Source organism: Apteryx rowi, unplaced genomic scaffold (genome assembly GCF_003343035.1).
Source record: "Apteryx rowi isolate R43461 unplaced genomic scaffold, aptRow1 scaffold_68, whole genome shotgun sequence".
Taxonomy (NCBI): Eukaryota; Metazoa; Chordata; class Aves; order Apterygiformes; family Apterygidae; genus Apteryx; species Apteryx rowi.
In genome coordinates, this window is record NW_020450960.1 from 1,347,691 (window position 1) to 1,372,111 (window position 24,421).

Consider the following 24,421-nt stretch of genomic DNA (forward strand, 5'->3'; position numbering starts at 1 on the left):
CACGGAAGGCTGGCGAGCTGTTTGGAAACCACGTTTATAATACACTCTGCCAAGCTGAAGCTCAGAGTTCAGGCCCATCAAATCCATCTCACCATCGTCCATGTCAAGCCACAAGTGTGTTTGGAAAAAATTGAAAACAAATATGAAACAAGTAAGGTTTCAGCAGGACTGTTTAAAATCTCTTCAATGTTCAACATAAATATGTATGAAGGTGAATAAACAAAGGTTAAAATCCCAAACATTTTACGTTAAGCCACTTTTATGATTGTTTACAGAGAGTTTAATGGCTTAACATTGTTGTACTCAGAAAAGCCAATACACTAAATTCCAAGTGGTCTGGATCTACTAAAACAGGTGCTGAATGTTAAAGTAACAGCAATCAACAGAAATGGTACAGTAAGTTGTTAGAACAAAATTTATTATCTGCTTAATAGTGTATTTGGTTTAGATAAGTATTTAGTTTTACTTTCCTCTTTTTGACATGCATGTCTTTTTGAAAACATGGTTGGAAATATCGCGTGTATACAATTGATTTAATAATACTTACAAGCAGAAAAATATCACAAAAAGTCTCTTCTCTCATCATGGGCACTTGTTCCAAAAATCCTCTTATTTTTCTCAAGCTCACCTCAATTGACTTTGGGGTCATTTACCATAGTCTAACCACTTCACAAAGGTTGTTGATACATTTTTAATAAAAATTAACCCTTTGTAGTTCATTTTTAGAATTATGCCCATCCTTAAAAGAAAAACACAAACTTAAGTAGAGAGTAATTTAAACAAAAACATCACTGTTAAGTTCATGCCCAATGCACTCATTTTGTTGAATTAAACTAATCAGAGTAACAGTTCACCTTGAAGCCAGGATCTCTGGAAGTTTTCGCTTCCTCTTGAGAGAATCCATGTTTTCTAAAAGTACTGGGAGAAATATCTATCCTCCTAAAAGTAAAGAAACACAAAGATATCATCTTGTCCATAAGAATAACATGAAGTTTTTTGATCAAATGTCATTTTAAAGCAGATAGTTCAAAGTTTCCAATGGTACTTAAAATTCCTCATTTGACCATTTTTGCTGAAGCTAGTTAGATACTGCTACATAGGTTTGTGAATAGTTTTGTTGATATGAAACTATTTTTCAATAAATAACTGTCAGAAGTACTCTTTCAGCTGTAGACAAAAGGACTAAGAAAAGTAAAAGGAGGGATGTGACAATGAGAAAAAGAAAGTTAAATGTCTTTTTAAAACCAAACTTTATAACACCCAAGTAATTCATATACACAATACAAGAGCATGGCAACACAACCTAAAAAAAAATTCATATCCCCATATGCTTACTCAGTTACATTAGATGGAATTGCAACAGCTTACTAAAGGATAAGCCTTTATGATCCAGAATGTTAGGCATTCAGTCAAATGCCAGACAGACATCCCCTCTCCCCCAAAAAGCAACTTCTATCCTTTATGGATTTAATGACTTCCTTAGTTGCTCTTGTCAGAGGCTGGGTAGATTAGACATAACACTAACATTATGATTGCTGTATCGCACTACTTTCTTAACTAGATAATGATACATGTCCATTCATTCTTAGTCTTGATTTATTCCAGAATTATTCCAGAGTTTAGGAGAAGAAAATATGAAATATCCCTGAAAAATTAGACACAATCCAAAGCACCACCAACCTGTGGATTTCAGGGCTCTTTTTGTTTTTAGCTGCATCTTGTTCCATTCCTTTCTTTAGATATTTTGTAAAGCGTTCATTCAGTGTCATTCCTGAAGACCCAAAGTGATGTTCTGTTGGGGGTTTGAGTGAACAACGTCACATAATTAATACCATTTTTTTAAATGTGAAAAAGCACATCAGTCCTACATCTTGGTCAAATTCATAAGGATGCATGCAACTCACAGGTGACAAGCTCTAACTAATGCTGTTGACAAATAAGAACCACTCTTTTGAAATTAACAGAGTGGAATCTCACTTTACAGACATGATTTAATCGTATGTAGACAAATTCACTAGAATATACAAATTCTAAGTCACAACCGTCTCCCTGAATGCTATTCAGGTAAAAGCAAGAGTGCCTCTTCTGACTTTCCAATTTCCTTTACATATCTTCCTCAAACAGGACGGTAAGACAATACACTCATCAGGTTTGTGGAGGACATCGAATTGGGAGGAGTGGCTCACATGCTGGAGGGCAGGGCTGCCCTTCAGAGGGACCTTAACAAGCTGGAGGAATGGGCCAACAGGAGACAATACAGAGTTCACCCAGGATACAGCGGTCCCATGCATTGGTACAGGTTGKGGATGGACAGGCTAAATAACAGCTCCAACAGAGAAGGGCTTGGAGATCCTGGCAGGCAAGCTGAATGTGAGTGAACACATTCTTACAGTGACGAACACCATCTACAAACTGGACCATATTAGCATAAGCATGGTCAGCAGGTCAATAAATTATTCCCCTCTGTTGGCACTTGTAAGGATGCATCTGGATATGGGCTGACTTTTGGAACCTCTAGTGCAAGAGATATCAAAACCGGAGAATATAGCAGAGGATCACTAAGATGATTAGGGGGCTGGAGCATGTGACACGAGCAGAGGCTGAAAGTGGTTTGTCTAGCTTAGAAAAGAGAAAGCAACAGAAAGCTAAGGGGAAATTTAATAGCTGCAGTCTTCTACTACCTAAAGGAATTATAGAGAAGATAGGGCCAGACTCTTCCCAGAGGTGCATGGTAAAAGGACAAGAAACAATCATCACAAGGTACAAGAGAAATTCTAACTAGATATAAGGAAAACTTCCCCCCACACACAATTAGAGTGATTAGACACTGGAACAGGTGCCCAGGTGCTCTATATCCAAGTTTTTCAAAATTCAACTGGAAAAAGCCCCAGGCAATCTGATCCAACCTGGAAGCAAGCTCTGGTTTGAGCAGGAGGCTGGACTACATCTCCAGAAGTTCCTTCCAACCAAAATAATTCTAGGATTCTGTGATTGCCTGGCTGCTATTCTAATCTAGCATGTCTCCTGAAAAACAACTCTGAGTATTAGCTAGAGTGCATGAAACCTGCTTATTGGGGCAAGGAAGAGAAGAGTGAACCTTCACCTGAGGATACACTGACATCTGACTTACCTCTTACATGATGGACTATAGTCACTATATGTTGAGCAAACAGTTCAGAAGGACTTCGCTGAGACTGAGCAGACTGAATATGATGGAAAATAGAACGAAATTCCTGCTCTTTTTTGTTGCTGTGCACAAGGTCACGACATAGCTTCCGTTCCTGAGCCAATATGCCACTTGGACTAGAAAAAGAACAGACGAGAAGGAATAGAAGAGCAACGTAAAGGGAAGCAGTTTAAGATGATTAATGCTTCAGAGGTTGGAAGTGTACTGCATTTTATATGTAGTACTATGAAGTCACCTAAAAACATTCAATAGCAAGAGTATGCTGTTATTTAAACATATCTGAAATAAACTAATCCAGTTTAGTGTAATAATAATTCACTTAATTCAATAGTGTAATAGTTCAGATCATTTGTTGCTCGTACAGATACTATACCCTGACATCCTATGATGCACAAGCCAATTTTTACGCTACCAACTGGCTGTGATCCTTTCCCATCATTCCTACATTCTAGATTAACCTCTAACATCCCACAGAGCACATTAACACTTGCTGGCTACTACTTTACAAAAGTACTTTTTGGAGTAACTTTTTATAGTCTTAAGATTTCTTGAAACAATGCTGAAGTGGCTTAGACCTTTGTAGAGTTTCAACATTAACAATGCTATGTTGAGAATAAGAGTAGTTAAATGCTCTCCAAAAGAACTATATGTCTTATAAGCTGTACTGTAACTTTATTGTACCATAAAGCTTCTAACAGCAAGAAGACATTAAGTACTGAATTATTTTCAGACCCCAGTGCAGTGGGGAGTGTGATCCAGAAGCATTTACATTCTAAAATAATCTCGTATCAAGTCATAGAGAAGATAGTTATTTAACCTTCATCTTCCATCATCTGTAAACCCTCTAATCTTCTACCACACAAAGGGTTCATACAAGTGTTCTAATGCCAGAAAACTTTTAATATCTATCACCAAAAATGCAACATGTGGTGCAAATCTTGTTTAGCCTTCCCCACACTTGGCAAGCATACAAAGATCTCAAGAAGAGAAACAGGCAGCTGAAATCACTATTCAGATTGCCCATAAACAATAGCAAATACTTACCGTGCAAGATCTTCATCAAAGGAATCCATTCGGATATTGACTTGGGCCTCCCGGGTAATGGAAAAGGAGGATTTGCCAGGAGCTAGCCCATCTCCTTTGGCTCCTGGCTTCTCCTTTACCTCAGAAGCCTTCCTTGGTGGGGGGGAAGAACTTTTTTCCTGGCTAGCTTTGTAAGTGGTCACTCTAAAATTTTTTTCAGGAACAAATCCCCTGTGACCTGGCTCAGCTCTCTTGGATGCTGGTCTCTCTTCTTTTTTAGATCTTTCAGAATAGCTTTCCTCCTCTACTTCATCAGCTTTCCTTTGCTTCTCTTTTCCAGGTGGTAGGAACACTAGGCCTTCCCATTTTCCTGGCCTATCCTCATCCTGACTTTTACTTGTTGTTGCTACCACTTTAGACACGAATTTGGGCTCATCATCAAACTCTGAATCTTTTCGGCCCTTTGCCTTGTCTTTCTTCTCCTGCTCATCTGCTTCCTCTTTGCCATAATGACTTTCCTTGTGGAACTCCGACATCTTTAGCTTCTCAAAGTCATCACGGAACTTATAGCGTTTGGGTGACTGGCTACCACGGTATCCCTTTTCCGAATCAGTTTTGGAGGCATAGGAGTCAGATTTTGTCTTTCCATCTGTTGATCCCAACTCAGAGAAACTCCCTTTTTCTTTTGTTTTTTCTTTTTCAACATTTGTTATTTTCTGTTCCTTGTCTTTCCCATTCTCAGTCTTCTGCTCTTCCAGATACCTATTCACACAACAAACATTACAGTAATTCTCTTACTGAAAATCAAAGAGGTTAATACTTCAGCTGAAAGCAGACAAATTTTAGAAAATACCAAACTACACATATACAGAAGGCAATATCTAGGCCATAACAGTTCAATGGTAAAGCAGACCACTCAACCTGGATTTCGACTTTATGTTCTCAATAAATTCAGCAAATGTAGAAGAAAATGGATATGCAGAACTGATGATATGAGGCTTAGGAACAAATAAAAAGAGCTTATCCACAGACTGATTTTAAGGAAAATAGTAACATCTTACCCAATCAGTTTAGTTACTTACAAACCTGGTTCAGGAGAATAACACATCAAAACTTTCAACCTGGGCTGTTCTGCTTTAAACAACACACTGGAAATAAAAGCCTCAAAAGCTACTTCAAATTTTGGATGCAAGTTTCTTAGGTAAGCTAAATATTTCATGACAGACTGTAAATACAAATAAAAGCAAAAAGGTTAAAAGGAGAAAAATATTTATTTTGCTGGGAAAAGACAAAATACTTAGTGAGAACAGTTGTTTCGCCTAAGCTAATTTAAAGCATCAGAACTATGTTTTAAAGCACTCATTAAGCAAAATCCTAGCTTTGAGGAAACAGCAGTAAAGGACATTAGTTCACTGCTCCAAAAAGCCCAAACTGCAGAAAAATAACTTTTCAAATTCAGAGATCTTTGGTACAGAATCAATCCAAAATAACTTCAAAAAATAATAGGAAAAAGACTGAAAACCATTTGTGAATGCTACTGTATCTTTTGAAACAAAGGATCACCTTAAGGTACTGATCTGTAGTGGAATGAACAAGCAAATAGAATTATAGTGAACTGATGCCTTTTGTGTGGAAGGTCTTTTAATTTCAGCAATGAACTTRGTGCTCAAGTTTATTGTACCACCCACATACACAGGCACAAGCACCACAGTTACACCTGCCACAGACTGCTTGCAGCAGGACTCGCAGTCAGATCGAATTAATTTTTTGCCAATTTATATCTAACGCAATTCAAGAATCTCAGCTGGACAATAACATTAACTTAAAAGATGAGGTTGCTTTGAAAGTGGCTGACCATTATCATTTGTTAGTAGAAGTGATACAGACGAAAATGCAATACTTTGTAATCTTTAACTGAAAAGTAAATAACAGAAATTAAGTTTCTAGTGTGCACTGTTAGGTTGCTAGAAAATCTCATCAGGCATATCTTCACTTTAAACTAGAAACAGCTTCACAGGGGACCTACATAATCTTTATAACTATCCAAGTTAAGCCAGAAAGCAAACTCTCACTTGCTACAACACCGGGTTAGGTCTGTATTATGTTTTATAATTTAGACTGTACCAGGCCCAAACAGCTGGTAACCCGCTAGCACGGCACACTGCGCATGCCAGAACCTCCTTTCAGCTGGAGTCTGTGTGCACACTCAGAGCCCTTGCAGCAATCCCAGAGCGTGCCTACACATGCAACCTAGCTTGTCAGAACACGTCACAGCACAGCGAAACACGCCACTTGCCTTTTTGAGAAGGCTCCTCCTCCAGGAGCTGTGGTTTCCTCCTTCTGAGCTGCACTGTAAATTGAACTGACTGGTGTTGGACTTTTGCACACAGGACTCTTCCTTGTTGGGCTCAATCCTCCTGAGCCATGGTCAAACGGACTCTGATGAGAGCCTGCCTGAAAGGAGGTGCTGCTTGGTAAGACAGAGCTCAGCTGCGATGGGCTGGACAGCGGAGGGCTCGACTTTTGCAGTGGACTTGGACGAGGAGAACGACGCCTTACCACGACTGACTGGAGAGGGCTTTTTAATGCAGGACTGCGTTCCCTTGGACTAAGTTCAGGCACAGCAGCTCTTGACACTGAACTTGTACCATAGGTGGTCATATCTTGCCATGGTTTTGATCCCTCAGATGCCTTGACATCTTGAGCCACCGCTCCCGAAAATGGTTGCTCCTTAGAATCATCACCTTGATTATCTCCTGCAGCCTGAGATGCTCGAGCATCCTTGGAAGATGACTTTTTCTCCTTTCCAGACTTACGCTTGGAAGACTCAACTCTGCTATGATTTGAGGAAGACCGGGAAGAGGAAGACCTCCTTGACCGATCAGATGATGACTTATCAGAGTTTCTAGAATGACTTCTAGACCTTGGTGAAGGAGACCGTCTCTTGGGTGAACGAGAACGTGACCTCCCTCTACGAGGGCTATATGCTTGGCGATAATTTTGCCAGTTTGACCTGTAATTTCCATACCCTCCTCGGTTATACTGGCTCCATGGATAAAACCCTCGATTTCGGCCACGGAAATAATATGGTCTCCTGTATCCTCTATTATGACCTCTGAAATCCCGATTCTGATAGACTCTTGGATGGTTCCTTTCTCTGTTATGAGATGGAGAATATGACCTTGAGCGGGACCTAGAACTGATAAAAGAAAAAAAGAAAAGCACACAATATTTTCAAGTTTGTTCCTCTCACAAAACTTTGTATTTGAACCCTTATAAAAAGAATTGGTAAAATTAATTTCTGAGCTTTAAAAATAATTTCTTTTGTTTATCTTCATCCAATTGAGGTATTACACTTTGCCCTTAACAAATTGCAATGGAAATAACTTCTATCTGCGATACTGACAARCAAGTGACTTCAGAATCACAGCAGAGACCATGATGAGTACAAACTGTTTTTGATTTTTCTAGGATGAACGTGGCTGCTACCCACCTTCAAGAAAGTGACATGTCTCAAATTTCAAGCTCTTAGAGCTCAAGGCCAAGGTTACATCTCATCTTGCACAAAGAAGCATTTCTTAATGCAGGTCATGCTACCATTATTGGAACAGATCCAAATCTTCCCCTTCTTGTGTCCCTCAATTATTTCACATGCTTCTGAAATCTTGATGATCAAGATGAAACCCCACTTCTTTGCCAGATGAGTTAAAAGAATTAAAACACCTCAAAATGAGAACAGCAGTACTAGAGTAAACGGCGCACTGCTCTATAGTTTAAGTTTCAAAAGGTGCATCTTTTGCTGTAATTCAGAGCCTGGAACTCCATCAAATAAAGCGAGGCAGGAGTCAGAAGGTGTGCATTCGCTCTCTAGCCTGATGCCACGAGATGGCACTGTTCAACATTCCATCTGCTTGCTTCCAAGAGTACAGGTTATTAATAAAGAAGAACAGAATGGAATCCAAGACTTAAGTAGAAAACCTGTAAGATTCCAGATTTAAAGGGCATATCGTTAAGGGCTGTTTCATTAGTCCTTTCCAGTAAATTTTCGGAAGTGCAGATGCATACTATTTGAAAATATCACGTAGCTCAGAATTAAATGCCAGCTTTACAGTAAATACTTCACAACTATTAGAAAACTATAAAGTTCTGTTGAAAGTCTGAGACTTTGCCTTAGTAAAACAGAAAATGTCCAAAACTAGTAGGTTTAAACAGGAAAGAAATTTTCCAAAAGGAATGTTAGTAAATAGTATTTACTGATGCCATTWCCGGATTTACTTCTTGCATTAAGAGAGATCCAAGTCAGCTCTAACACACTCACTGGTCATACTCTAACAGACATATGCTCCCCCCCACCTGGCAATACATACAACTCATTACTGTCCYCTATTTCCCCTGCCCCACACCCCCAAAACTTAACAGAATAAAAAAACTGCCATTAGAATTCCTAAAACATTAAAGTACATAGATGCAGTTAAACTGAACTTTAGATCTATTTTTTTTTCCAGCTATCAAATACATTAGAGTTTAACAGGAAACAATTTATTCATACTATAGTCATTGCTAGCAAACTGTTTAATGGTAATTTTAACATATGCTTCTTTCTTTACTTGAAACAACMAAAAAAAACCCTAGCAACTTACCCGAGACACCTTCTCACTTGAAAAACAGCAACAAACAAGAAGGAAAGGCAAAGGCAGCAAGAATGAACCAATTAAAAGAGGAATCCTATTCAAAAGCACTAAGCAGAACACAYACGCTCCCATTTTCAGACAACTACTGCATTTATTACCAATTACCAGCAAGGGACCTGTTGTACACTGCTTCCAAAATCTATTCTGTCATTTTAGAGAGGCTTGCAGCACGAAAAATTTCACTCTAAAAGTTGCAAAGACTATTTACAAGAAATCACTTAAAAAAAATACAATAAATGCTTTGCAAGAGAAACAACAAGTAGTGATAAATCTCCCAAGCCTAGTAGTCTCTGTAGCGAGCTGGCTAAAACACGCTACTCAAGAGTCCACTATTTTCAAATGCATAAAAATGCAAAATAAAACCATAAAGAAAGCAAGTAACATTAGGTAGACTCAAACATGGGAATGCAACCTAGAATACACAGTAAGCCTCTGGAATGAAGACTAAGAGTAAAATCATTTTCATGATGTRCACTCAAATACGCTAGAATGGATTTTTATGCTGAAATAACACATTAGACCTACCTCAGAGAATATGCTAACTCCATACAAGATGATTTGTCTGTACTAACCCCATCCATTTTGATTTTTTTTTTTTAAGATGCTATTTACAAAGCATAAGTAGGTTCAGCAGCAGCACAGAGGAAATGATCATGTTTGTACAGGGTGCCTTCATTTCCAATTGTCAAAGTTGCTTCACAGCTAGGCAGATATTCCCAAACGACAACATATCTTCCAGCATTCCAGCTTCCTTCTGCAAAGAACTCAGTTTGACTCAAGTCTCCGCCTCTAACTTGGTTTTGTCCTGTCCTTCTCTCTCCAACTGTATGTTTATTACGGCCTCTGCATTTTGAAAATCTTTAATTGTTAACAGTTGCATGTGTTTACAGCCTAATGATTTTCAGAATAATCRTTATTCATTTAAGATTAGTGAAAAAACAGCTGAACATAATTATGCCCGGTCCAACTGGAATGCTTCTGAAAGATACAAGATCCTCAACTAAAAGGAAAGGAAAATACCAGATTCCTGATAACCACAAAAGAGATGAGCCTTTAACTGGCCTGATCAGAAGCAATTCAGGGAGGTAACAACTATTATGCATGTAAATGATTTCTCAAAATTAAACTGCAGTGAAAATAACATTATCTATCCAGAATTACCACTTCAGTTATCTGACTCCTATATGTTGAGGGAAGGGAAACAGGAGAAAAATTAATTGCTTCTACCTTTCATAGCAGTGTTTTAAACTGACATTAAAACTCCTCTGAATTCATTGGGGGGGGGGGCAGGAAACACGTAACATCTGCAAAGGCCCCTTAAATCTGGGATCAATTAACTCAAAAGCTGGGGGAGGGAGGGAGAGAGAGAGAGAGAGAGAGAAAGAGAGAGAGAGAGACTGAACAAAACAAGTGAGCATGTTTTGCTATGGAACTTCCCAACTGTTCTTCCCTGTTCCAACGATGGAACACAAGCTCACACACTCTCACTACCACTTACATTAGCAAAGCAAATGTAAGATCAAAGGCATTTCAAGTCTGCTAAAAGAAATAAAAATAAATAAAAAAATCTTACATTGAGTTTATCATATCATGATAAAAAGCTGATTTTTTGCACATTGCCCTGCTTTGGCAGTTTCAAACACATCATCATCTGTAAGTACCCTTAATATAGGAAACCAGATCTTCTYAGAGATTGTGTGTACTTAACATTAGGAAAGGTCCAATGGGTTACCACATTACATATAGCAGCAATTGAGACTGCAGAAGAACAGGGGGAAAAAACACATCCTTTGACATGGGCTTCTATCAATACCTTTTAGAAAAACAGAGATCTTCTCTAAGGGCCTGGTTTAGAAAGGCTGTAACAACTTTACTGTGGACCATAACACTGAAAAAGTCAGCTGTACTAACAAAACTTTTTTCAAGTTTAACTGTATATCATTACTATTGCAGTTGTTACTATTTATGTTAGAAAAAATCCTGCACAGAAAAGTAAAGTTACCTTTCATCAAAAAAATGCTACAAAGACCAGGCTAAGGGCTCAAATAACAGCTAGATTTAAAAAAAGTAACATTTGACAAGGCAGAGAAACAGACAATTTATTCTTCTAGCTCATTAAAAACACTTCAAAAAAGTACAGGTTGGCAGGAAACAGCCTAAGGCACAGGACACTATCTATTCTAGAATCTAATTAAAGGCTTTTCAGGGAAAAACACTAAGTGACAAACCATCTGAACAGGACAGAGTGCAAAAACAGACTGTTACACCCTTTGACCTGGAACCCCATGCACTTACCTAAGCCTGCGTTTTCTTGATCGTGAGACAGAACGAGAACGGGAGCGAGATTTGGAGAAGGAACGTGAACGTGATCTTGATCCAGATCTTGAACGAGAAGAACGGGATCCAGATTTTGATTTGTTAGTTTTAGACATCTTTGCAAGCACCTGTCAGTTACACCTGAAGGAAACAGGGAAATATTATCTTTGAAAAATGAAATCATACAGTAGACYTGAAAGAACAGGCAGCATCTGGCAGTTTGGAACTACCAAGTGAAATGAAGCTTGATAAAACTGAAAATAGGAATGTTTGAAGTAGCTGCCTAATAACAGATAAATGGAACTGGGCTCAGAATAGAAGGGTTTTTTTCAATTTAAGAAGGAAATCTGCAAAGGAAATAAGGCTTTTAATCTAGAATAATTACAAATTTGAGTGCTACAATTAAAATCATCAAGTTATGCAAAAAACAGGAATAGGGAGAGGCCATTTTGTTAGCTAGAGCAAAAGGACCTTGAACGAGACAAACCATTTAATTTCAACCACATCACTATCAAAACAGCCAGCTGTCACTATTAAAGAACAATGAAAAAAATAAAGAAGGCTTACCATCAAAAAAAATCTTCTCTTTAAATTTTCAGAAGAAATCACAAACAAAAATGATAATCCAGGATACCTGAACATAACGCCATTTGTACAGATCTGTCTAGCTATGAACCTCCAGATTAAATCCTGGGCATACATGTTCTATTTGCTTGTGTAGTTTATGCAGTTGCTATGATCAATTACAAGAGTACATCATCCAGTGAGGAGTTCTGTTGCAGCCAAAATAATTCAGAAGTCCTTCCAAATATTCACCCAGTCATTCAAATACTAAAGACAGAAGAGATTAAGTCGTAGTATTAAGTGACTTGACATAACTGTAATAATAAACGAATTACCTGTACTATTTTCAGGAATATATCCAGGTAAAGGTTAAACAACCCCTTTAAAAATATTTTAAGCATACAGTCCGATCATATGGTTGTTTCAATTATACTACAATCTAATCTATTACCTTATCAGAACAAGTTTTATATCAGTGAGCATGATTTTCTAAAGGATTTTCATTATGTCATGCCTCGAGGGAAAGAAAAACATTCAGGACAAAAAAAAAAAAAAAAAAAAAAAGAGATACCCATTAACTTAGGCAGGGGGTTCACATTGTTTACATTTGAAGGTCCCAACAAGTTTTAGATGAAATTCAGATCACTCTCAACTGGTCAGATTTTCTTGTCAATATCCAAAAAATTCAAATGCCTTATACACAGGTCTGAGGCTTCAGACAGGCCCTTCACAAACCTTCCCTGCATGTTAGAACCGACCTCATTTTGTGACCTCCTTTCCATAAAGGGCTAGAAACAAACCCAGCATACCAGAGCRACAGGTCAGAAGAGCTCTAGTGCCATTTCTGTCCCACAGTTACAGTGCTCCAAAACTATAGTAATAGTTGACCTATTTAATCACTGTATCCAGCCATAAACAAAATTCCGTATAACTTAAAATTTGATCATGCTGCAAAATATGCTCCAGCTTTTGATTCCCTGTTGGTTTCAGTATAATTCTTCAGCTTAAATGGAAAATGCTTTGGCCCTTGACTTGGAGAGAGGAAGGGAGCTCTATTCCCCCAATCCTCAGACTGAGCTCCCCATCTCCTTTCTATCACCRTTCCTAGAAACGCGAGGTTGCAGCAGCGGGCTGAGAAAGGGAGCAAATGCTATGCTAGTTTGTGTTTGGATCCTTCAGTATTCTACATTCACATTTAGTTCCAAGATTTGAACTTTACAATTCCATAAGTAGGTGATGAATCTGASAACAACTGCTCTCATTAAACAACAGATAAGTTTCATTCACAACATCAGAAGCAATTTATTTAGCATTTAAGAGGCCACTGACTTCACCCTATCATCTGATTGACTTCTCTTTTTCTCCACATGAATTACAACAAGCACAAGACTAATATATGACCATATCATTGTAACATAATGCAAATTTCGCATGAAAAATGAGTAATGATTTTTACTCAGTAAAACCAGTTTCAGCATATGCTTACCTCTTAGTATGTTACTTTTTAAGCAGAYCGAAACCACATCTAGAATATTTAAAGCCACATTGATAGCAAGGGGGGGAGACTCCTGCATTTCCCTTGGCTCAGATTATACAACCATACAAGAATAGAGTGAGTTGTATCAGCTCACCAATCTGACTGAAAACCAACACCACAAAAACACCCTTCATATTTCAGCCAGACTGATGCACTGAAACCAACCTCTTCACCATATAAATTACAGCACCAACACAGAGGAGGGGACAGAAATTTGTGGCCACACAGGAACACTACTTTCAGCAGCAGCACAGTTAGATCAGGTTAAGAAAGTTATGAAGCAAAAGAATTAAGTTACAGTACTACATGTATTTCATTGGGGGGGGGGGGGAATAATAAAAATCATTCATACCCAATCCCATCCTGAAGCTGATAACTCCTCCCCTGATGAATCAGGGCAAGGAACTGATCCAGCTGCAAAGCAAATAAAAAGCCAAAAAAGCCATCTTTGCTAGCTTCAAAACAAGAGCAGAGACTGGAGAGAAGCAATAGCTCAGCTTTCCAGGAAGCATCAGGAACCATTTGTATTTATATATACAGGAATAGTAACATTCTTTCATGAATCTTTATAGYTAAATTCCCTACCAAGAAATTCATTATGAATTTCTACCAGGAATTACACTTTCTCCAACCCCACCACCCTTCCCCAATTAGTAAAATATTACATAGATATAATTGACATAGGCAGAGAAAAAAAAAGTCAGTGTAAGAGGAGGTTTACAGTTCTGCCTGTATCTATGCACGTTCAACAGCAAAATTAAAGATACCAAGAATTCCTCACCCTACYGATTCATGACTCAAAAATGGATCTCTGTGCAGTGTTACTCATGCTGTGGAACTGTACATAAAATGCATAAAGAATACCACATATAGAGAAAATTACAGATACACAGCTTCCAGATTAAAATTTAATATAGTTTGGATTTATCCRGAAATATCCCCAGTGTCACCAAACAAGAAAACTGAAGGGATCCTTATAATTCTGCCAAGTTTTGTTTCAGAGTGTGACCAGTTTTAATGCATACTTGACTGGGTTTCACCAGTTTCTCTGCATGACCTGTCAGTCTGCAATCTGAGGCAAGAAAACTACTCCTTCAGAACCGACTCTTAAATGAAGCTGTAGATTGCAATGCTCATGTTAGCAAAATGAAGGCTGCCAATAATACTGCAGAGAAATCTAACCTTACTTTAAATCAGTGCGCTGAGAAGGCAACTCACTGCTACGCTCTTCTCTCCTCTTAATTAAGATTCTTGACCTACCCTCACACTTTCAGAAGCATCATTGGCAGGTCACTAAGTCTTCCTATAACATGAATCATTGTTCTTTTTGCTTCCAGCTTGCATTTTCCAAAACCTTTTCCAAAATCATCCTCCACTAAGTTAGCCCAGCTTATGGTAGAGGTGGCATTCCTAGAGAAGATTTAAAATTTGCCTTTACTTTTCTAGGATACGTCTAAGGGCTGTGCAGTGTAGCAAAACCAGAGTTAGAATTTTAGGTCCTTCTGATCAAGCATACACTACCACTGCTGTGCTAATGAAGATATATTACAAGATAAACAACATGTTTTTAATTAAGAACCAGCTTTTTATTAGTGTCTATTTAGTCGTAATGTGTAATAAGCACTTCAGCTCTAAAACATTAGCTATCCTCTCTTTCAAATAACTTAAGTAAGCTCAAAATACATACAGAGGATTTAGTAAAAACCTGATTAACTATAAAAACTATATTCTAAAAAACTATATTCTAAAAAAGTCTATCCTTTTTACACTTCCCGTTTAAAAATAGACATTTAGGTATATAAACACAACAGATCAAATACTTCTCTCTGCTGATGTATCCATTTTAAGCAAATTCCAATGGACTGACTTGCACTTTCAGTTGCTCCCAGACAACAAGTTACACGTATCATTAGTGAATATGCCAACTACTGTGGGAGCACTTCCAGGAAGAGCACAACRCCAGTCAGTCACAGGAGCAATTGCCGGGAAAGTGGGTCATTCCTCATGAGAGTTGATATTCTCCAGAGATGGGAAGTTAAAACATGATTTTTAAAATAAGAGCTATGCTCCTGTTCTTCCTTTTCACTATACTGAAGATGCTATATCAAGACAACTTAAGTATTTTAATATAGTCCATACTAGAAAGTGTGGGGGGAAAAAAAAAAGTTTCCTGTTCTATTATCTATTTGTTTAAAAATAAATAGCACCAGGGATGGAGGGGAAAAAAAAAAAAAAAGGCAAGCACTACCATAGCAGAAGAAATATTCCTATGGATGGCCACTTTTCAGGGAAAGAATGTGTGGAAAGATATTTTACAAATATTTTCTTTTAATTTTTAACTGAATACATCTGTTGAAACATCAACATTTCCAAAATCTGTTAGCCAAAAGCAATCAGAAGTTTAGCACAGTAAAGCAAAAACATGGAAAAGAATCATAAGAAGCAAACGGTAATGGGAACAATTAATCAGTAGGAAGATTCATAATAATGGTAAAAGGAACATGATCTAAACTGCATCTCAGAACCAGAGAACCACTCTCAACCAAATCCTGGAGGGTTTTGACATAACAAAGCCAGCAAAAAGCTACATTCCATAAGGAGATTACAAAAATATCTGATAAACTCTAAATTCAGTATAGCTTTTTATTAAGTGTCAATCACAGTTGAAGTGTCAATCACAGTTGAAGACTCAACTGTTTTCAGAATACGAAGATGATATGTCCTGAAACATGATTTTAAGGTTGAACCTCTTTCATGAGCAGGGTCAAAAAGTCCTGAGAAGGCCCCAGAACAGATCTTAACAAAAGTATTATTTGCTTCAAGCTGTTTAAGAATCTTCAGGATTTTACTCCGACCCAGAGCACTTACCAACCAAACATTAGTTTGGTATGCGTGCCAAGAGCTCTCATGCCTTAGAAGTTATTTTTAATCTTTGCCAATATTTTTAAAGTTAATTCATTCCTAACCTGTGAGGTAACTCCTACTAGAATAGGAACCAAGTTTCTATGCTCTATCAGCACTCAAAAGGTTAAATAAACTAAATATTGAAGTCATTTCAGTTCCCTTAAGTTAACATTGCAGTTGTAAACTTATTGCAGCATCCATTTAGCCCTTCTRAGAAGGAATGATTTACTTGCTGAGATAAAACACGCTCAGCTGTTCAACAACAAAAGTGTTCTGAAGTAATCTATTCTGTGAAAACTTCCTAAAGATTACCCTGATTTTAAAGAAAGAGATACTTCTAAATGAAACTGAAAGATGAACTGTGAAAGCAGCTGTGGCTGCTGACTTACCTTACTATTTCGATTTGTCCACTGAACACGACGCTACGCCCCCGACGTACGCACATGCATACAGCCTCACACAGCTCATAGCGGCAAGCTGCTTTGCGAAGCATTACAAGGTAAAGTGTGTCTGGTCCTAGGAGAGGGGACTACAGCAGGAGCATTTACACAGCGCTAYGGAGACTCTCCATTAGCTGTCTGCCAGCCAGAGGTCTCCTTTCCTTCCTGCTTACAGCTACAAAATTGCCTTCTCATGACACTATGACTCCACCTCTACCTTTAAAGGGACATGATTGTTCCCTGCCGCAAGACAGGTCTCATCTCCCAGCAGAAAAAAAGTAGGGATTGCATACATCTGGTGGATACATGCTCCTGGAACCATTTCCAAGTATTTTTTAAAACTTTCTTTCCAGTCTGTCTCTTCTCAAGGCCTGGTTATAAGCTGTCCAGCAGATCTTCCCAAGTAGTATAGTCTAACATCTAAAAATATCAGAACTGATCTGAGTATGGTGAATTTAAATTTTTGGTAAAGTAYTATACTGTTGGAAAACAGATGCTTCACAGCCTCTTCTTTGGCCTTAAAACTACAGTACATAACATATGCAATAACTCAACAAGCACTGCATCTGAAGAAACAGCAATTTATATTCCAAATTAGTTGGCTAAATTCACTCATACCACATATTCAAAATTAGTTGTTTTTTGCAAGGCAGATCTGGAATCACTGAAGTCAGTCACCAAATGAAAATATTCAATATAAATATCAATATAAAAGCCTGGTTTCTAAGTATCTTGTCCAAACAGGACCCACACCATGAATTGCAAGCAACTCAGTTAATCTACCAAGGGAAGACAAAGGCCAAAGTCAATCTTCTGACATTAACAGTAACTTTTAAGGACAGTTTTCTGCATAGAGCCATTTCTACTTCTTAAAGAACTGGACCAAAAATTAACATAAATGTCTCAGATWGCAGATATTCCTGTTGATGTGCAGTTTGACTACTTACTACCTTTGCAACGAGGCCAGTGTATAAAGTTCCCATAGTGCCAATACAATGGCTGAAGGGGCTACACAATAAAATGAATCAATGTCATGACAGAAGTTATAAATGATTTATTTTAGAAGAATATYTTTAAGCCACATCAATTCTGGGACCCTGTTCATAGTGTGGCTCTTCAAATGAGTCTTACTGACAAATGAGGGGGTTTTGAGATATAAAGTTTATGGAGAACCAGCAGCCTGGAAAGCTTTCACTGTCTAAGTCAGTTTTCTAAAATCTGGGGACTGTTTCAAGGTTCAAATTTTGACTTCTCTGTTTTTAAATCCTCTCACTGCAATCCACCATAGCAATCAAAGTGGAAAAACTGGAAGAGAGAAAGCTCCTAAGTCAGTACAACGGACTTTGCCCAGAAGACAGACTTTTGTCATGAAACAGTCAGGGAAGTTAATGTTTTACAAGTTTTAAGTCTTCTGACAGAACTCAAAAAACAGCTTCAGTTTGTTCCACAGCAATGAAATTCTCTTTACACTGAAAAAGTTACTAAAAAAAAAACAAAAAAAACCCAAACCACTCTTGTTCAGACAATACTTTTCACATTCATTCTTTCCTCTACCTTCTGGGCATACAGSTGAAGCATCTTTCTCTCCTTTCTTGCCAAGTAATACCCATCTTAATGCACAATCATGCTGCTTTTGTTGCAAAATACACTGTGCAGSTTGGCACAATCTACCTGCTGATCTATTATTTTCAATCTAGAAGGCAGGCAATGCTCGACAGAAATATGCGCACGTTAAAAAAAAAAATCTTTCTGTGGATCTAGATTTCCCCCCCCCCCCCATTAATGGAAGTTTAATAAGCATGTATTTCCCATGTGGTTGATTCTAACCTAATTTTCTTATGGAGTTTTCAGTTACCAGTGATTTTTCCACTGTCAACAGTTTATCACTGCTATACACTCCTATTAGCTACTAAGGCTTCAGAATTATTAAATATTCAGAATACGATGTTCACTTAGTTAATGAGAACTTTCATTCCGCTTTTCAAATAGCCACTGATTCAAATCAGTTTTTAGATATGAAGCTTTAGCAAAACAACGAATGTTCCTAAATGGATTTTTTTTTTTTTTTTAACAGTTTAGATAAGTGTGACAATTATCTGGCCAGTTAAGGTATATAAGGGGGAAAGCACTCCTTCCAAGCAAACACAAACAGGTTTTAAATCCAAAAAGCATGTTAAAAAAAAAGTAGGTGCTTGTTCTTCTTGGTCATTCAAGATTATTTCCCCACGTTGTTCCATTTTACCCTTGTATTTACCAGCTATTTGAAAAGACAAACTACAACATTCCCAGATGTAATGCTGATTTTTTTCTTCAAAATCTGCTTAAGTAACACATGACATATAGAATTCTTTGTGCAGCAATMTGAACAGTGAAAAAGAATTTAACTGACATAGTTTAACTTGTAGTATACCCACATTAGAGGTAAAATAAGAAGGTATATTCCAAATCCCAAGAAAGGCAGTTTTACCACCTTTGCAGATTTTATTTTCTATTGTGCGCCTACCTGCGTGAGCACAGATTCACWCCTTGCACCCTTCAACAGTCAGGATTCACTATCTCAGCTTTGCCAATTATGAAATCAGGAAACAAACCTGAAATGAGAAGAAAATGCATTGAAGAAACCTTATATTTACATTCTTTTATTTATTATCAGTGATCAAAAGGAGTCAATCCAGGGCTGTGCCCAAAACATTCATCATGTATCTTTGGCAATAAATGTGGTCTTCCAAAATGCTTAAGTTCACTTTCCACTTCACCATGAATTCCACTTCCATTTACTTTTATTAAGAATATTGTTTCTAGAATGATTATTCAAGCTTTCCAAATTCTACATCTATTTATCTTTCTTCTTCCACCTCCCTCTCCCTCCACATACACACACACACATCTCAATTTCCCTTATATCCATACTATTTTCATTACATCTGGAACAACAGTATAGAAGCAGTTTGTCTCAGTCCATTTGTGTGGGCTGACTGCATTCACRACTAAAGTATTTTCCCATGTTGTTAAGGAGAATCCACAAGTCAAGAACAATAGTTTTCTGGACAAATTTGTCCATCACCATATCACTGTCTTCAAAAGGTGCCAGTAGTCCACTGAGCTGTCAAAATTTTGACAGATCAAGAATTCTACTTCAGTATTCTCCATCTCTAGAAGGGTGCAAGTTTTAAGAAAGAAAACAGTAAACAGATCCTCAAAAATGACTCCCTATTATTAATCCCCTGATCTAACAGCAGTATATATTCATAAAATGAATTTGTTTATAGCTATTCATCACTTGTTCTGTTCACATCACTAAATAAAAAGTTTCAAAGGTTATTTGAAGATTATACTTGCTATGGAATAGTAATTAAGTTCTAGCCTCACCTAAGACTGTGGGAAGACTGTATTCCAGGGTTTAATGTTTTCTCAGTCATGCTTAACAACTTTTTTTTTTGGGGGGGGGAAAAAAGCAAACAAAAGATATCCACCTTTTAAATATTTTTGACACTATATTTCTTATTTGATTAACAGCAAGAACTGTTAGCCTTTTTCCAGATATGGAAAGGAAGGCAGGGACGTGCTCAAAGCTTTCTACTGAAGCACAAATTGTAGCCCAGGAGTTTCATATTCCAGAACACTGTAAAGAACATTTCTGTATGCCAAGACATGGGTCAAACAAAGAACACTTCTAATTTTCATAATGCTTTTTTTCCCTGGAACTTGTTTCCTATTTCCAGTTGGCCTGTGCTACCTTATTTACTGTCTTTTTCCATCCTCCATTCCTTTTCTGAAGTCTTTCAAGCAATACTCATTATTATTTCAGAACTTTTACAGATGTTAAAGCAGAACAGAACCTCCACCACAGCCCCGTACAGACAAGCTAYGTAACAAATCATTACAGCTGAAATCACTCAGTCTCAAGCATGCCACTGAGGATTGCTACACCACACATCACCACAGTCTGCCAGCTGGGAGAGAAAACACAGCAGATATGTCCCCACCAAAAGCAGCACTTCATTTGTCTTCCAACCTGTCTATAACACACTGAGCATAAACACAAAGAACATTCAGTAACAAGTGAAACAGCTTATGTACATACCTTAGAAGTGCGCATGTTGCTGCAAAACTTGCTTTAATATTTTGTAAATATTACCTAAAATATTTTGTAAAGCCTTTTGKGGAAAGCTGTGTACAGTTGTGGTAGGTAGACAAAATTTTACTTTCTCCTTTCTGGCCAGCATTTAATGAAACAGTTGTAGCTTATTTTGCAGTAAGACACAAAGCAAATAAGATAGTAGCTCATTACAGAAAACATTCCTGCTTGGGTTCCTTGTCATCAGTGTTCACTAACATATATTCAGTTTGGAAAGAAACAGTTAAACTGTTACTTTATTTGCTCATAGCAGCCTTCRTTATCACTGAACAAAATAATTAATTCTCCTTCAGTCAAGACTACAACTCATCCTGAGCTCCAAAAAATGGAACAATATTAGTTAATTCTAAACAAAATCCTACAAAACATCCTACAAAATGTGTTTTGTCTAACTAGGCAACAGCAACTGTATAAAGCAGAACAGTGACTAAGAACTATCAGCATATTTTAAATGCATTTCAGCATGGCTTCATTTTCAACTTAACGGTCTACCTACAGAGTAAGAGTTGCAATGTGACTTATGCCAAATTGCTACGAGGGACACAAAACAATACCTATAAGAACAAATTGCTTAAGTTAAACATGAGCTACTGGGCTCATATAAAAAAAGATACACAGAACTGTAATAAACTTGGTCCTCAATGATTCCTCTTACACCCAGGCTCAACMCTTAATAAAAGCAGCCTAACTCTTATGTCACTTTACAGCAATCTTTGCTTACTAGATGTGTATCTGGCAAAGAATGAGAACAGTTATTCTTTTCTTTTCTACCCCAAGTGCTCAAACAGGATATTTTTCATACCTTGCATTAATTCCCTGAAAGGATCTGCACTCCCAGCAGCACTTGCCACTTGCACCTGTCGAGCCTGCTGCAGGGCCAGCAGCAGAGGCAGCTTGCACAGACACACAGCTGCAGGGCACCCTGAAACACGTCTCCCCATCAACCCAAGCATGCTTAATGAGAGGACACATGACACCTGCTCTTCCCTTGCAGTTCCCAGCATTCCCAAATCTATGAAAATTTCCCTGGACTTTAGAAAACCATTCCAGCAGCAGCAACAGGATTGAAGTCCTACTTCTGACAGAGGGACTTAACCTGGCACTCCATTCCAACAGACTGACCCAACCAATGTTCCCCCTCCTTCATGGAAATTACAACAGTAGCTGATCTTATCAGTGTTTTACCACTGAAYCAAAACTACTTTTGTCTTAGTGATCATGAACAAAAGCTGAGCTTAAAAAAAMMCCCAAAAAACAAAAACGCACCCACACAACAGACAGACCACAGTCTCCATCTCAATGTAAGGAGACGAATCTGTCACTTCTATCAAGGAGCAAATCAAAGAAATGACCATAGTGTGACTATCATGTCCATTGTGTTAGAAGGTGAAAATAATATTCCTGTATCAGTAAGTTTGTCAACTGTCAATACACTKAAATGAAACCAACCAAAGCTGTTGTTTTAAAAGAGCAGTCCAAAAGAATGACAGATTAAACCAGTTATGTAAAACCAATTAGCCAGCAAGCTTCACCCTGCAGCAGTACAAGATGTTGCTGTGAACTCACTTGAGGTGAAAAAAAATAAAAAATAATAATAAAAAAATAAGTTGCTGCAATCTACATGTTAGAGCACACCGGAAGTGACAATGGTAATATAATATACAGAAAGCACATGCTGGCTTCGGTATTTCAGAGAAGGTAACTATGTACAGAAATGGTTCTTCCAGTCTTGCCTTTAAGGATATACTGGTGATTAGATACACCCGTTATTGGCATTTCTGTAGCACATATGGCTTGCAAGCTTACCACGCTCACTTGCACAGGTAGCTTTCAGACCTGTGTTTACATACCTTATGTAAGCCTCTCATCAATTATGTTTCTGAATGCTGCTTTATCAGAAGTAGTTGAACTCTCACCTAAATGAAAAAGGAAAAAAAAAACACCACAAATGTAAACCAATTGAGATACTGACAAATGCTTGCAAGCGCATTTCACAAGTGTAAGAAGAGATTCTGATTTTAGTCATTCATCCCAACACCATTTCCCAAMTTCTTTCCCAGTAAAAAAGGTGTCCTGAAAATATTTAATCAGAATAGTAGTTCATACACAGATCTCTAATTCAGGAAAATGATCTCATCCATAACCCTACAGAAGCAATTAGCTACAATAATTTAGAAAAAAGCACATAAACACAGGGCCAAAAGTAATCGGGTATACAACCCTCTGTTAAGGCACAAGTTAACATCATTAATACTGAAGCTAATTCTCTTGAGAGCAGGACTTCAGCTTCACCTCCTCCCCCCCCACCCCCCAAAGTCATTGCCTTTTGTGCTCTCAAAGCAGAGAAACCTATAGGGCTATCTGACCTGCTTTTTTCTTCCTTTCACTCAGCCAAAGATAAAAATGAAAAGCAAATCACAACTGGGAGGACATGCTAGCTAACTCTGCAAACTACAGCACCCCTACCGTTTTCTTTGCTGTGTGTTTTTCTTTTTTTAAACAACTACCTTACGCTATAAATCACAACAGGCTACAAAACGGCTGGATGACACAGATTTGGAGATAAAATTATGAATTTCCTTTCCTATCAAGGTAGCGGGTATGAGCAGGTCTTTGCAAAAAAACTTCATTCTCATAAGACTACAAAAGGGGAGAAACATGCTAAATATTTTCCTGTGCGGCTGGAAGGGCACTGACAGAAAACTGTTCCTTGGGTARGAAAGCGTGTGAACAAAATTACTGTTTTAAAAATGAGAAATGAGGAGAAACTGCACTCAAATTTGTTTACTTATTCCTTTGTCCTAACYTAAAGCACCTTAACCTATGATTCTTCAGGTTCTGAGCTCTTCACAGGCGTCACTGCCCTCTCTGTACGGTGCTGCAAATGGGCAGAGGCAAGTCCAGTCAGCATCGAAATGAGAATACAGTGCCAAGCTGTGCCAGGAAAAACTATGACCTCCTACCCCACTAACAAAGGCAACAAACTCATAGGCATCTGCCTGCACCATTACAATGCAATTCTTCTAATCTTTCAGAAACGGTGAATGGGGTGCATTTTAGAGGTGGAGGAAGACTGACCACCACTGGAGAAAAATAAAACTAATCTTGACTCTGCAGACGAGAACATTGTCCCTTTCCACAACAGCACTATAAAATTAAGAGTTAAGTTTTACACATCACACTAGTTTAATATTAAATACCAGTTGCTTCTTGTAAGTAATATTTTATCAGGACAACCACTCTACCTCTGTGTCATTCTCAAATATAGAGAACACTGACTTCAGAAATCATCATTTCTGCATCACGTGACACCATCCTGGTACAAAAATGACATTTCTCACTAAACACAAGGTCAGAACACTAAGTTATTTGCTATGCCATTCTGCATTCACTTCCACATTTGCAAATGCATTGCTTTTTCTGAATCTGCCTGTGTCTAAAGCAATGTAAAGACTGGCAAAACACTACTAAAAAAAGGAAGTTTTGCTTCCTCAGGGCCATTAGAGTACTTGGCCCACAATGACCCAGCACTCCGGCGTTCTCGCAGTTAGACTGGATGTCATTTCTATGTGCCATTGTTTTCTATGGATGCGACAGCTTCCGGTTACCATGGAGGGAAAC

At 37.9% G+C, this 24,421-nt stretch overlaps 1 protein-coding gene across 3 annotated transcripts in view; it reads right to left on the reverse strand.

The window, feature by feature from the left end:
- The window catches only part of THRAP3 (thyroid hormone receptor associated protein 3), a 28,380-nt gene extending 5,639 nt beyond the window's left edge, over window positions 1–22,741 (reverse strand). For 2 of the 3 annotated variants that reach the window (XM_026085875.1, XM_026085873.1), the window contains exons 1-8: window positions 22,651–22,741; window positions 19,166–19,253; window positions 11,197–11,358; window positions 6,507–7,409; window positions 4,232–4,972; window positions 3,131–3,303; window positions 1,681–1,792; window positions 855–939 (exon numbers count right to left, since the gene is read on the reverse strand). In XM_026085875.1, coding sequence (XP_025941660.1) covers window positions 855–939; window positions 1,681–1,792; window positions 3,131–3,303; window positions 4,232–4,972; window positions 6,507–7,409; window positions 11,197–11,333 — 2,151 coding nt within the window. In that variant the 5' untranslated portion in view covers window positions 11,334–11,358; window positions 19,166–19,253; window positions 22,651–22,741. Of the gene's footprint in view, window positions 1–854; window positions 940–1,680; window positions 1,793–3,130; window positions 3,304–4,231; window positions 4,973–6,506; window positions 7,410–11,196; window positions 11,359–11,784; window positions 12,049–19,165; window positions 19,254–22,650 lie in introns of all 3 variants that reach the window. The other variant, XM_026085874.1, reaches the window with a different exon arrangement.
- Window positions 22,742–24,421: the final 1,680 nt, after the last annotated feature.